This window comes from Hemibagrus wyckioides, linkage group LG22 (assembly GCF_019097595.1).
Source record: "Hemibagrus wyckioides isolate EC202008001 linkage group LG22, SWU_Hwy_1.0, whole genome shotgun sequence".
NCBI classification, from domain to species: Eukaryota; Metazoa; Chordata; class Actinopteri; order Siluriformes; family Bagridae; genus Hemibagrus; species Hemibagrus wyckioides.
In genome coordinates this window covers 1,186,740-1,205,740 of record NC_080731.1, presented here as the reverse complement: position 1 = coordinate 1,205,740, position 19,001 = coordinate 1,186,740, and the positions used below count along the sequence as shown (strand labels likewise).

The window sequence follows — 19,001 nt, the reverse complement described above, 5'->3', positions numbered from 1 at the left end:
CACACACCACAAACACCACAAACACCACACACACACCACACACACACACACCACACACACACCACACACACACACCACACACACACCAGACACACACCACAAACACACCACAAACACCACACACACACCCCAAACACCAGACACACACCACAAACACCACACACACACACACCACAAACACCACACACACACCACAAACACCACACACACACACACCACAAACACCACACACACACACCACAAACACCACACACACACCACACACACACACCACAAACACCACACACACACACCACACACACACCACACATACACACACACACCACACACACACCACAAACACCACACACACACACCACAAACACCACACACACACACCACACACACACCACAAACACCACACACACACACCCCACACACACACCACACACACACACACCACACACACACACACACACACCACACACACCACAAACACCACACACCACAAACACCACACACACACCACAAACACCACACACACCACAAACACCACACACACACACACCACACACACACACACCACAAACGCCACACACACACCACACACACACACCACAAACACCACACACACACCACAAACACCACACACACACACCACAAACACCACACACACACCACACACACACCACAAACACCACACACACACACCACACACACACCACAAACACCACACACACACACCACACACACACCACAAACACCACACACACACCACAAACACCACACACACACACACCACACACACACCACAAACACCACACACACACCACACACACACCACACACACACACCACACACACACACCACAAACACCACACACACACACCACACACACACCACAAACACCACACACACACCACAAACACACACCACACACACACCACACACACCACAAACACCACACACACACCACAAACACCACACACACCACACACACCACAAACACCACACACACACCACAAACACCACACACACCACAAACACACCACAAACACCACACACACACACCACAAACACCACACACACACACCACAAACACCACACACACACCACACACACACCACAAACACCACACACACACCACAAACACACCACAAACACACCACACACACACACCACAAACACACCACACACACACCACAAACACACCACAAACATCACAAACACCACACACACACCACAAACACCACAAACACCACACACACCACACACACACCACAAACACCACACACACCACAAACACCACACACACACACCACAAACACCACACACACCACACACACCACAAACACCACAAACACCACACACACACCACACACACACCACAAACACCACACACACACACCACACACACACCACACACACACCACAAACACCACACACACACCACAAACACCACACACACACCACAAACACCACACACACACACCACACACACCACAAACACACACCACACACACCACAAACACCACACACACCACACACACACACCACACACACACCACAAACACACCACAAACACCACACACACACACACACACCACAAACACCACACACACACACACAACACCACACACACCACAAACACCACACAAACACCACACACACACCACACACACACCACAAACACACCACAAAAACCACACACACACACACCACAAACACCACACGCACACACCACAAACACCACACACACACAACAAACACCAAACACACCACAAACACCACACACACACACCACAAACACACCACACACACACCACAAACACACCACAAACACACCACACACACACCACACACACACCACACACACACCACAAACACCACAAACACCACACACCACAAACACCACACACACACCACAAACACCACACACACACCACACACACACCACAAACACCACACACACACCACAAACACCACACACACACCACAAACACCACACACACACACACCACAAACACCACACACACACCACAAATACCACACACACACACACACACACACACCACACACACACCACAAACACCACAAACACCACAAACACCACACACACACCACACACACACCACACACACACCACAAACACCACACACACACCACACACACCACACACACACCACACACACACCACAAACACCACACACACACCACAAACACACCACACACACCACACACACACCACAAACACCACACACACACCACAAACACCACACACACACCACAAACACCACAAACACCACACACACACCACAAACACACCACACACACCACACACACACCACACACACACCACACACACACCACAAACACCACACACACACACCACAAACACACACCACAAACACCACACACACCACAAACACACCACAAATACCACACACACACCACAAATACCACACACACACACACACCACAAACACCACACACACACCACACACACACCACAAACACCACACACACACCACAAACACCACACACACACACCACAAACACCACACACACACCACAAACACACCACAAATACCACACACACACCACAAACACCACACACACACACCACAAACACCACACACACACCACAAACACACCACAAATACCACACACACACCACAAATACCACACACACACCACAAACACCACACACACACCACAAACACACCACACACACACACCACAAACACCACACACACACACCACACACACACCACAAACACCACACACACACCACAAACACCACACACACACACCACAACCACCACACACACACCACAAACACACCACAAATACCACACACAACACAAATACCACACACACACACACACCACAAACACCACACACACACCACAAACACCACACACACACCACACACACACCACAAACACCACACACACACCACAAATACCACACACACACACACACACACCACACACACACCACAAACACCACAAACACCACAAACACCACAAACACACCACAAACACCACAAACACACCACAAACACCCCACAAACACACCACAAACACCACACACACACACCACAAACACCACACACACACCACACACACACCACAAACACCACACACACCACAAACACCACACACACACCACACACACACCACAAACACCACAAACACCACAAACACACCAAAAACACCACACACACACCACAAACACCACACACACACACCACAAACACACCACAAACACAACACAAACACCACACACACACCACAAACACACACCACACACACCACAAACACCACACACACACCACAAACACCACACACACACCACACACACACCACACACACACCACAAACACCACACACACACCACACACACCACACACACCACAAACACACCACAAACACCACAAACACCACACACACACCACACACACCACACACACACCACACACACACCACAAACACACCACAAACACACCACAAACACCACACACACACCCCACACACCACAAACACCACACACACACCACACACACACCACAAACACACACCACACACACATCACACACACACACACACACACACCACATCACACACACACCACACACACACCACAAACACCACACACACACACACCACAAACACCACACACACACCACACACACACCACACACACCACACACACACCACAAACACCCCACACACACCACACACACACACACCACAAACACCACACACACACACACCACAAACACCACACACACACCACACACACACCACAAACACCACACACACACCACAAACACCACACACACACCACACACACACCACAAACACCACACACACACCACAAACACCACACACACACACACACACTCACACAAACACACACACAAACACTCACACACTCACACAAACACACCACAAACACCACACACACACACCACACACACACCACAAACACACCACACACACCACAAACACACACACACACACCACACACACCACACAAACACACACACACCACACACACACCACAAACACCACACACACACCACACACACACACACACACACACCACACACTCACACACACACACCACACACACACCACACACACACACCACACACACACCACAAACACCACACACACACACCACAAACACCACACACACACACCACACACACCACAAACACCACACACACACACCACAAACACCACACACACACACCACAAACACACCACACACACACCACAAACACACCACACACACACACCACACACACACACACACACACACACACACACACACACACACACACACCACAAACACCACACACACACCACAAACACCACACACACACCACACACACACCACAAACACCACACACACACCACACACACACCACACACACACCACAAACACACCACAAACACACCACACACACCACAAACACCACAAACACACCACAAATACCACACACACACACACCACAAACACCACACACACACAACAAACACACCACAAACACCACAAACACCACACACACACCACACACACACCACACACACCACACACACACCACACACACACACACACACACTCACACACACTCACACCACACACACACACACTCACACCACACACACACACACACACACCACACACACCACACACACACTCACACACTCACACACACACCACACACACACACACACACACACCACACACACACCACACACACACCTCACACACACACACACACCACACACACACCACACACACCACAAACACCACAAACACACCACAAATACCACACACACACACACACACACACACACACACACACACACACCACAAACACCACACACACACAACAAACACACCACAAACACCACACACACACCACACACACCACACACACACACACACACACCACAAACACCACACACACACCACAAACACCACACACACACCACAAACACACCACACACACACCACACACACACCACACACACACCACAAACACCACAAACACCACACACACACCACAAACACCACACACACACCACACACACACACACCACACACACCACAAACACACCACACACACACCACAAACACACCACAAACACCACAAACACACCACAAACACCACACACACACACACACACACCACACACACACCACACACACACCACACACACCACACACACACACACACCACACACACACTCACACACACACACCACACACACCACACACACACCACACACACCACACACACACACCACACACTCACACACACACTCACACACTCACACACACACACACACACACACACACACCACACATACCACAAATACCACACACACACCACAAACACCACACACACACCACAAACACCACACACACACCACAAACACCACACACACACCACACACACACACACACACACAGACAAACACACACACACATACACACACACACCACAAACACCACACACACACACCACAAACACCACACACACACACCACAAACACACCACAAACACACCACAAACACACACCACACACACACACCACACACACACCACACACACCACAAACACCACACACACACCACAAACACCACACACAAACCACACACACACCACACACACACCAGAAACACCACAAACACCACACACACACCACACACACCACAAACACCACAAACACCACACACACACACCACAAACACCACACACACCACACACACCACACACACACACACACACACACACACACACACACACACACACACCACACACACACACACACCACAAACACCACACACACACCACAAACACCACACACACACACACACACACACCACAAACACCACACACACACCACAACACCACACACACACACCACACACACACACACACACACCACAAATACCACACACACACCACAAACACCACACACACACACCACAAACACACACACACACCACAAACACACCACACACACACCACACACACACCACACACACACACACACCACAAACACCACACACACACCACAAACACCACACACACACACCACAAACACCACAAACACACCACAAACACACCACACACACCACACACACAGACAAACACACACACACACACACACACACCACAAACACCACACTCACACCACACACACCACAAACACCACACACACGCACTCACATACACACTCACACACACACCACACACACACCACAAACACCACACACACACCACAAACACCACACACACACCACACACACACCACAAACACCACACACACACCACAAACACCACACACACACACCACAAACACCACACACACACCACAAACACACCACAAATACCACACACAACACAAATACCACACACACACACCACAAACACCACACACACACCACAAACACCACACACACACACCACACACACACCACAAACACCACACACACACCACAAATACCACACACACACACACACACACACACCACAAACACCACACACACACACACCACAAACACCACACACACACCACAAACACCACACACACACACCACACACACACCACAAACACCACAAACACCACACACACCACACACACCACAAACACACCACAAACACCCCACAAACACCACACAAACACACCACAAACACCACACACACACCACACACACACCACAAACACCACACACACCACAAACACCACACACACACACCACACAAACACCACAAACACCACAAACACACCACAAACACCACACACACACCACAAACACCACACACACACACCACAAACACACCACAAACACCACACACACACCACAAACACACACCACACACACACCACACACACCACAAACACCACACACACACCACACACACACACACACCACACACACCACACACACCACAAACACCACACACACACACCACAAACACCACACACACACCACACACACACCACAAACACCACAAACACACCACACACACACCACACACACACCACACACACACACCACAAACACACCACACACACACCACAAACACACCACACACACACCACAAACACCACACACACACCCCACACACCACAAACACCACACACACACCACACACACACCACAAACACCACACACACACACACCACAAACACCACACACACACCACACACACCACACACACACCACAAACACCACAAACACCCCACACACAACACACACACCACAAACACCACACACACACACACCACAAACACCACACACACCACACACACACCACAAACACCACACACACCACAAACACCACACACACACCACAAACACCACACACACCACACACACCACACACACACCACAAACACCACAAACACCACACACACACCACAAACACCACACACACCACAAACACACCACAAACACCACACACACACACACACACACCACAAACACACACACACACACACCACAAACACCACACACACACCACAAACACCACACACACACCACAAACACCACACACACCACACAAACACCAGACACACACCACACACACACCACAAACACACCACAAACACACCACAAACACCACACACACACACCACAAACACCACACACACACACCACAAACACACCACAAACACCACAAACACACCACAAACACCACACACACACCACAAACACACCACACACACACCACAAACACACCACACACACACCACACACACACCACACACACCACACACACACCACACACACACACCACACACACACCACAAACACCACACACACCACAAACACCACACACACACCACACACACACCACAAACACCACACACACACCACAAATACCACACACACACCACAAATACCACACACACACCACAAATACCACACACACACACACCACAAACACCACACACACACCACAAACACCACACACACCACACACACCACACACACCACACACACACCACACACACACCACAAATACCACACACACACCACAAATACCACACACACACACACACACACACCACACACACACCACAAACACCACACACACACCACACACACACCACACACACACCACAAACACCACACACACCACACACACACCACACACACCACACACACACCACAAACACACCACACACACACCACAAACACCACACACACACCACAAACACCACACACACACCACACACACCACAAACACACCACACACACCACACACACACCACACACACACCACACACACACCACAAACACCACACACACACACCACAAACACACACCACAAACACCACACACACCACAAACACACCACAAATACCACACACACACCACAAATACCACACACACACCACAAATACCACACACACACCACAAACACCACACACACACCACACACACACCACAAACACCACACACACACCACAAACACCACACACACACCACAAACACCACACACACACCACAAACACACCACAAATACCACACACACACCACAAATACCACACACACACACACCACAAACACCACACACACACCACAAACACCACACACACACCACACACACACCACAAACACCACACACACACCACAAACACACCACAAATACCACACACACACACACACACACCACAAACACCACACACACACACCACAAACACCACAAACACCACACACACACCACACACACCACACACACACCACAAACACCACACACACACCACACACACACCACAAACACCACATACACACACACACACCACAAACACCACACACACACCACAAACACCACACACACACACCACAAACACACCACAAACACCACACACACACACCACAAACACACCACAAACACCACACACACACACCACACACACACCACAAACACCACAAACACACCACAAACACCACACACACACCACAAACACCACAAACACACCACAAACACCCCACAAACACCACACACACACACCACAAACACCACACACACACCACAAACACCACACACACACCACACACACACCACAAACACCACACACACACCACAAACACCACACACACACACCACAAACACCACACACACACCACAAACACCACACACACACCACACACACACCACAAACACCACACACACACCACAAACACCACACACACACCACAAACACCACACACACACCACACACACACCACAAACACCACACACACACCACAAACACCACAAACACACCACAAATACCACACACACACACCACAAACACCACACACACACAACACACCACAAACACACCACAAACACCACAAACACCACACACACACCACAAACACCACACACACCACAAACACCACACACACCACAAACACCACACACACCACAAACACCACACACACACCACACACACACCACAAACACCACACACACACCACAAACACCACACACACACCACAAACACCACACACACACCACAAACACCACACACACACACCACAAACACCACACACACACACACCACAAACACCACACACACCACACACACACACCACACACACACCACACACACACCACAAACACACCACAAACACCACACACACACACACCACAAACACACACACACACACACACCACAAACACCACACACACACCACAAACACCACACACACACCACAAACACCACACACACCACACACACACCACAAACACACCACAAACACCACAAACACACCACAAACACACCACAAACACACCACAAACACCACAAACACCACACACACACACCACAAACACCACACACACACCACACACACACCACACACACACCACAAACACACCACAAACACACCACAAACACCACACACACACCACACACACCACAAACACACCACAAACACACCACAAACACCACACACACACCACAAACACCACACACACACCACAAACACCACAAACACACCACAAACACCACACACACACACCACAAACACCACAAACACACCACAAACACCACACACACACCACAAACACCACAAACACCACACACCACAAACACCACACACCACAAACACCACACACACACACCACAAACACCACACACACACCACACACACACCACAAACACCACACACACACCACAAACACCACACACACACACCACACACACACCACAAACACCACACAAACACCACACACACACCACAAACACCACACACACACACCACACACACACCACAAATACCACACACACACACACCACAAACACCACACACACACCACAAACACACCACAAACACCACAAATACCACAAATACCACACAGACACCACAAATACCACACACACACCACAAATACCACACACACACACACACACACCACAAACACCACACACACACCACAAACACCACACACACACCACACACACACCACAAACACCACACACACCACACACACACCACACACACACCACACACACACCACAAACACACCACACACACACCACAAACACACCACACACACACCACAAACACACCACACACACCACACACACACCACAAACACCACACACACACCACAAACACCACACACCACAAACACCACACACACACACCACAAACACACCACAAACACCACACACACACACCACACACACACCACAAACACCACAAACACACCACAAACACACCACAAACACCACACACACACCACAAACACCACACACACACCACAAACACCACACACACACCACAAACACCACACACACACACCACACACACACCACAAACACCACACACACACCACAAACACCACACACACACCACAAACACCACACACACACCACAAACACCACACACACACACCACAAACACCACACACACACCACAAACACCACACACACAAACCACAAACACCACACACACACCACAAACACACCACAAACACACCACAAACACCACACACACACACCACAAACACCACACGCACACACCACAAACACCACACACACACCACAAACACCACAAACACACCACAAACACCACACACACACCACAAACACCACACACACACCACAAACACCACACACACCACACACACACCACAAACACACCACAAACACCACACACACACCACAAACACCACAAACACCACACACCACAAACACCACACACCACAAACACCACACACACACACCACAAACACCACACACACACACCACAAACACACCACAAACACCACACACACACCACAAACACACCACAAACACCACACACACACCACAAACACCACACACACACCACAAACACCACACACACACACCACACACACACCACAAATACCACACACACACCACAAATACCACACACACACACACCACAAACACCACACACACACCACAAACACACCACAAACACCACACACACCACACACACCACACACACACCACAAACACCACACACACACCACACACACCACACACACACCACACACACACCACAAATACCACACACACACCACAAATACCACACACACACACACCACAAACACCACACACACACCACAAACACACCACAAACACCACACACACACCACACACACACCACAAACACCACACACACACCACACACACCACACACACACACCACAAACACACCACACACACACCACAAACACCACACACACACCACAAACACACCACACACACACCACAAACACCACACACACACCACACACACCACACACACACCACACACACACCACAAACACCACACACACACACACACCACAAACACCACACACACACCACAAACACACCACAAATACCACACACACACCACAAATACCACACACACACCACAAACACCACACACACACCACAAACACCACACAAACACCGCACACACACCACAAACACCACACACACCACACACACACCACAAACACCACACACACACCACAAACACCACACACACACCACAAACACACCACAAACACACCACAAATACCACACACACACCACAAATACCACACACACACACACCACAAACACCACACACACACCACAAACACCACACACACACCACACACACACCACAAACACCACACACACACCACAAACACCACACACACACCACAAATACCACACACACACACACACCACAAACACCACACACACACACCACAAACACCACAAACACCACACACACACCACACACACACACCACACACACACCACAAACACCACACACACACCACACACACACCACAAACACCACATACACACACACACACCACAAACACCACACACCACAAACACCACACACACACACCACAAACACACCACAAACACCACACACACACACCACAAACACACCACAAACACCACACACACACACACACCACAAACACCACACACACCACAAACACACCACAAACACCACAAACACACCACAAACACCCCACAAACACCACACACACACACCACAAACACCACACACACACCACAAACACCACACACACACACACACCACAAACACCACACACACACCACAAACACCACAAACACCACACACACCACAAACACCACACACACACCACAAACACCACACACACACCACACACACACCACAAACACCACAAACACCACAAACACACCACAAACACCACACACACACCACAAACACCACACACACACACCACAAACACACCACAAACACCACAAACACACCACAAACACCACACACACCACACACACATCACAAACACCACACACACACACCACAAACACCACACACACACCACAAACACCACACAAACACCGCACACACACCACAAACACCACACACACACCACAAACACCACACACACCACACACACACCACAAACACCACACACACCACACAAACACCACAAACACCACACACACACCACAAACACCACAAACACCACAAACACCACACACACCACACACACACACCACAAACACCACACACACACCACACACACACCACACACACACCACAAACACCACACACACACCACACACACACCACACACACACACCACAAACACCACACACACACACCACAAACACACCACAAATACCACACACACACACCACAAACACCACACACACACAACAAACACACCACAAACACCACACACACCACACACACACCACACACACACACACACACCACAAACACACCACAAACACCACACACACACCACACACACACCACAAACACCACACACACACCACAAACACCACAAACACCACACACACACCACAAACACACCACACACACCACAAACACACCACACACACACCACAAACACCACACACACACCACAAACACACCACACACACACCACAAACACACCACACACACACCACACACACACCACAAACACCCCACAAACACCACACACACACACCACAAACACCACACACACACCACAAACACCACACACACACCACAAACACCACACAAACACCACACACACACCACAAACACCACAAACACCACACACACACCACAAACACCACACACACACCACACACCACACACACCACAAACACACCACACACACACCACAAACACACCACAAACACCACAAACACACCACAAACACCACAAACACACCACACACACACCACAAACACCACACACACACACACCACAAACACACACCACAAACACCACACACACACACCACAAACACCACACAAACACCACACACACACCACAAACACCACACACACCACACACACCACAAACACCACACACACACCACAAACACCACACACACCACAAACACCACACACACCACAAACACCACACACACCACAAACACCACACACACACCACACACACACCACAAACACCACACACACACACCACAAACACCACACACACACACACACACCACAAACACCACACACACAAACCACAAACACCACACACACACACACAACACCACACACACACACACACAACACCACACACACCACAAACACCACACACACACCACAAACACACACCACACACACACCACACACACACAGCACAAACACACACCAAACACACCACACACACATAAAATAACACAGAAGTGTTTCCATCACCTCCCAGAACATCTCAGTGGAACTTTAACACCATGGGTAAACACTGATATCCAGATAATCACCAGCAGGAAGTCACACTTTAGTGTCTGAGACGTTATTAACATTCAGACCCAACGAGTCGCTCACCTATCTCATCGATGAAGATGATGCAGGGCTGCAGTTTAACAGCCAATGAGAAGACAGCAGCGGTGAGCTTCTCTGATTCACCGAACCACTTGTCAGTCAAAGTGGAGGCCTGGAGGTTGATGAACTGACAGCCTGAGGTTTTGGCTGCTGCCTTGGCGATTAAAGTTTTCCCGCAGCCGGGTGGACCGTATAACAACACACCTGAGGAGAAGAGTGTGTGTGTGAGTGTGTGTGTGTTAGTCTATGTCAGCTTATTGTATCTCTCACACTGACTAAACACCATCAATCTCCATCAAACACAGACATTCTCCATCTGTACTGTGTGTGGGTGTGTGTGTGTGTGTTGTACCTCTGGGTGGTTGTAGAAGTTTAGATCCACGGAACAGATGACGTTTCTGGATGGGCAGGATGACGGAGTCTTGCAGCTCGGTGATGATGTCATCAAGACCTGCAATGTCTCTCCACGTCACCTTCATAAAGATTAAACACATAAAAACACCTAAATCAGGCCTAGTCCACACGGACACGGGTATTTTTAAAAACTTAAAAAACTTAAAGTTTTCCTCCTCCGTTTTAAAAAGAAAACCTCATCCACATGAAAACGCAAAACCGTGGTCTCAACCGTAAAGCCATGTTGGCCAATCAGAAGCCTGAGACGCTGACTTCACAAGCAGTGTTGCCAGATTTGACGGGTTTCCTCCCAATGGGGCTTCTTTTGGTCACGTCTCACTGGGAAAAAGTGCATTGGGCGGGTTGATAAAATCTGGGCTGGTTTTTGATGCAACTGGTGGGTTTTTATTTTTGACTATAAACATGATGTTTTATTAATTTTCTATTCAAACGAATAAATAAAGTGTAATATGTAATGTTGGTGTTTTAATTATATGGTTCAGTTTAGCCAATAAGGTTCAGGAGAGTCCTGTCCAGTCAGACTTCAGTCTTGATTAGTGGGTTGTTGTAATCGTTCTACTCGTTAAGCCGATATCACAAAGTTATTAACTGTTATAACTGTTTGTTATTGTATTAGTTATAACAGTTTGCATTTTGGGATGGTATTTTTTTAAATGGGCAGGTTTTAAGCTGTAGTTTGGCTGGAAATCTTCAGTCCAATCTGGCAACCCTGTTCACAAGCCAAAAATCTCCGGTTTCTCTGTCTATACGATAACACTGAAACCGGAGTTTTTAAAAAACTTCACCCTGGCAGGAGTTTTCAAAAATGTTTGGTTTCAGTGACCGGATGTTGCGTTTGCGTGTGGACGAACGGACAAACTGCATTAAAACTGCGGTTTTAAAAATACCCGGGTTCGTGTGGACAGGGCCTTAAACAACAAGGAGTTTATTAAACTGTTCACTAAAGATCATCACACAACAAGAACAGAAGAACAGAGCTGTGAAAATTCACCTTCATACTCTGAGGATCGACCAGCTGAGAAGCAATGTTCATCTCATACTCATTCAGACTCACTCCCTCCACCCCAATCCTCCTCATCATCCGCTCAGCCTGAGAGAGAGAGAGAGAGAGAGAGAGAGAGAAGAGAAGAGAAGAGAAGAGAAGAGAAGAGAAGAGGGAGAGAGAGTGAAAGAGAGAAAGAGAAGAGAAGAAAAGAGAAGTGGAGAGAAGAGGACAGAGAGAGAGAGAGAGAGAGAGAGAGAGAGAGAGAGAGAGAGAGAGCAAAGAGAAGAGAAGAGATGAATAGAGGGAAAGAGAGAGAGACAGAGAGAGAGAGAGCAAAGAGAAGAGAAGAGATGAATAGAGGGAAAGAGAGAGAGACACAGAGAGAGAGCAAAGAGAAGAGAAGAGATGAATAGAGGGAAAGAAAGAGAGACAGAGAGAGAGAGAGCAAAGAGAAGAGATGAATAGAGGGAAAGAGAGAGAGACAGAGAGAGAGAGAGCAAAGAGAAGAGATGAATAGAGGGAAAGAGAGAGAGACAGAGAGAGAGAGAGCAAAGAGAAGAGATGAATAGAGGGAAAGAGAGAGAGACAGAGAGAGAGAGAGCAAAGAGAAGAGAAAAAGAAGAGATGAAGAGAGGGAAAGGGGGGTGAAGGGTAAAAAGAGAAAGTAATTAGCAGTAACATTTTCCACTAAGCCCTCCTCTGTAGAACAAGGCTTTTCTCCAGTGTACTGATCCCAATCAAACCCCACTGAGTGTAGAGGGCGTGAGCTGGTCAGTGTTACCCGCTTCTTAGCCTCTGATTTCTGTCTCTGCGTGGGGTCCAGAGCCTCCACCACCCATCTGATGCTGTAGTAGGTAGCTGCTCCAAAGATGGTGAGTCTCACCAACATGCCCAGCACCTCGCTACGGCTCAGAGGACGCAGCAGGGCGTGACGGGGGATGTCCATCAACATCTCGGGTCCGCCCACACCATCAGCTCATTGGTGGAGAATAACGGAGGACGATCAGTTCTAGCTGTGAGGAAGGAGATAAATTCCACAATAAAGCTTAATGTGGATTTTAGAATTATTTATAACTTTGACTAACCACATTAAAGATCCTATTATACTAAATTATTATTATTATTATTATTATTATTATTACTACTATGTCACAAAAACAAATGATCTCATTGCATTTCTTCGCTGTTTATAAATATGATAAAATGTTTTAATTGTCAGAATGTAAGTTTTTCATTTACCCAATTTCTCTAAAAATCAAATAAATAATAAACACGAGACTGAGGGAAAAAAGGTAACGTTAAAAAATACAAAATCAAAGAGACACCAATCAGAAATCTGTAATTATTATTTACTCCTTCATAATAATAATAATAATAATAATAACAATAATAATAATAATGATAATAATAATATGTAAAAAAAAAAATCGAAATATACTTGCCGCTATCTTTTAGTTCCCACCTCCTTTCCGGCATAAACAGCTTACAAGCGTATCACGGCTTTATTTTTATTATTTATTTTTTTATATACCGGAGAAAAGGTGGGAAAAAAAAAGACCACCGGCTAGTTAGCGGCTAATAGCTAACGGTATGTCCATAGTTTAGCAATATCTGTTAGCGACATTATCGTTCAAGAAAACGCAAATATGTATTAATAATATTCCTGTAGATATCATAATTGTAGCAAACAGAGAACACTCTAAAAATAAAAACTTACGATTTCAAAGCATCACACAGCAACTTCCGCATCTTGTGTAACAGAATCAGCGGTCCGTGTGGAAAGAAGGATGATCGTCTGTGGTTCCTACATTACTATACATACGAAGCGATTTATTTTTTTAATATATATTTTTTTAATTATTTCATTATTAATTTGATATTTATAACAAGTCAAAATATATTATTTAAAATGTCAACATTTTGACAAGAAAAATTTAAACAAGAAAACTTAATGTCTGCTTATGTATTTGTTTTGTTCTGGAGGTACGTTTCAAATGAACAACAACAACAACAACAATAATAACAATAATAATAATAATAATAATAATAATAATAATTATTATTATTATTATTATTATTATTATTATTATGGTATGGACTCATTAAGGAACTGATGTATAATTAATACTCAACAAACTTTTAATCAATGAGAATTAGCACATTAAACATCATAAAACAGTTATTTTTAACCACAGGCACAATATAAACTTGTAATCTGACACATTAATGATAAACATGATTTCTGAAACCCAATAATATCTGTAGATATATTGGCAAAGGTTTTGGGACGTCTGCCTTTACCTGCACATGAATGTAATATGGAGTTGTCCCGCCCTTTACAGCTATAACAGCTTCAACTCTTCTGGGAAGGCTTTCCACAAGGTTTAGGAGTGTGTTTATGGGAATTTTTGACCGTTCCTCTAGAAGCCCATTTGTGAGGTCAGACACTGATGTTGGACGAGAAGGTCTGGCTCACAGTCTCCACTCTAATTCATCCCAAAGGTGTTCTATGGGGTTGAGGTCAGGACTCAGTTAAGTTCACACCAGACTCGCTCATCCATGTCTTTATGGACCTTGCTTTGGTCACTGGTGTGCAGTCATGTTGGAACAGGAAGGGGTCTTTTGGCAGTATAGTATATTATCACAGCACACTATAAGTTGTGCTAATCTTAGCTGTGAGTCAAAACTGAACACAGGAGCTTCCTGTACATTTACATTTTTGGCATTTGGCAGATGCTCTTATCCAGAGCGACGTACAAAAGTGCTTTAAGTCTCTATCAATGAAATACATTAACACTGGTTCAATAGGTTACAGACTTAGGATACCATTAGCCTAAATTTTATTTAATTTTATTTATTTTTTAAACATATAACAATACATAAAAACAGGGAAAAATAAGAGCTAGTTTAAATGCTTCAGGAAGCGGTAGGTCTTCAGTCGTTGTTTGAAGACAGTCAGTGACTCGGCTGTACGGACATCTAGGAGAAGTTCATTCCACCACCACGGTGCCAGAACAGAGAAGAGTCTACATGTAGACCTACCTTTTACCCTGAGAGATGGTGGACCAGTCGAGCAGGGCTAGTGTAGTGTGATATTTAATCTGTCAGAAAAAGTGCTATACAGTTCATCTGAAATAAAAAGAGACCACTGTTTAAATATAAAATTTAATATAAAAAAATATTTCAGATCTTGTTAGCATTGTTAGCCAGTATCACAGTATCCTGTGGGATTTGGGAATCTGGCAGCTTCTGATGTTTACAAAGATTTCATTTACATTTCACTGCTGTGGACAGAACCACTTGGA

General features: G+C 47.0%; 1 protein-coding gene across 3 annotated transcripts in view; it reads right to left on the bottom strand.

The window, feature by feature from the left end:
• Positions 1 to 17,475, bottom strand: part of atad1a (ATPase family AAA domain containing 1a) — a 22,491-nt gene extending 5,016 nt beyond the window's left edge. For all 3 annotated transcript variants that reach the window (XM_058374391.1, XM_058374389.1, XM_058374390.1), the window contains exons 1-5: positions 17,414 to 17,475; positions 16,478 to 16,709; positions 15,703 to 15,801; positions 14,650 to 14,770; positions 14,301 to 14,501 (exon numbers count right to left, since the gene is read on the bottom strand). In XM_058374391.1, the coding sequence (XP_058230374.1) occupies positions 14,301 to 14,501; positions 14,650 to 14,770; positions 15,703 to 15,801; positions 16,478 to 16,648 (592 nt within the window). In that variant the 5' untranslated portion in view covers positions 16,649 to 16,709; positions 17,414 to 17,475. The remainder of the gene's footprint in view (positions 1 to 14,300; positions 14,502 to 14,649; positions 14,771 to 15,702; positions 15,802 to 16,477; positions 16,710 to 17,413) is intronic.
• Positions 17,476 to 19,001: the final 1,526 nt, after the last annotated feature.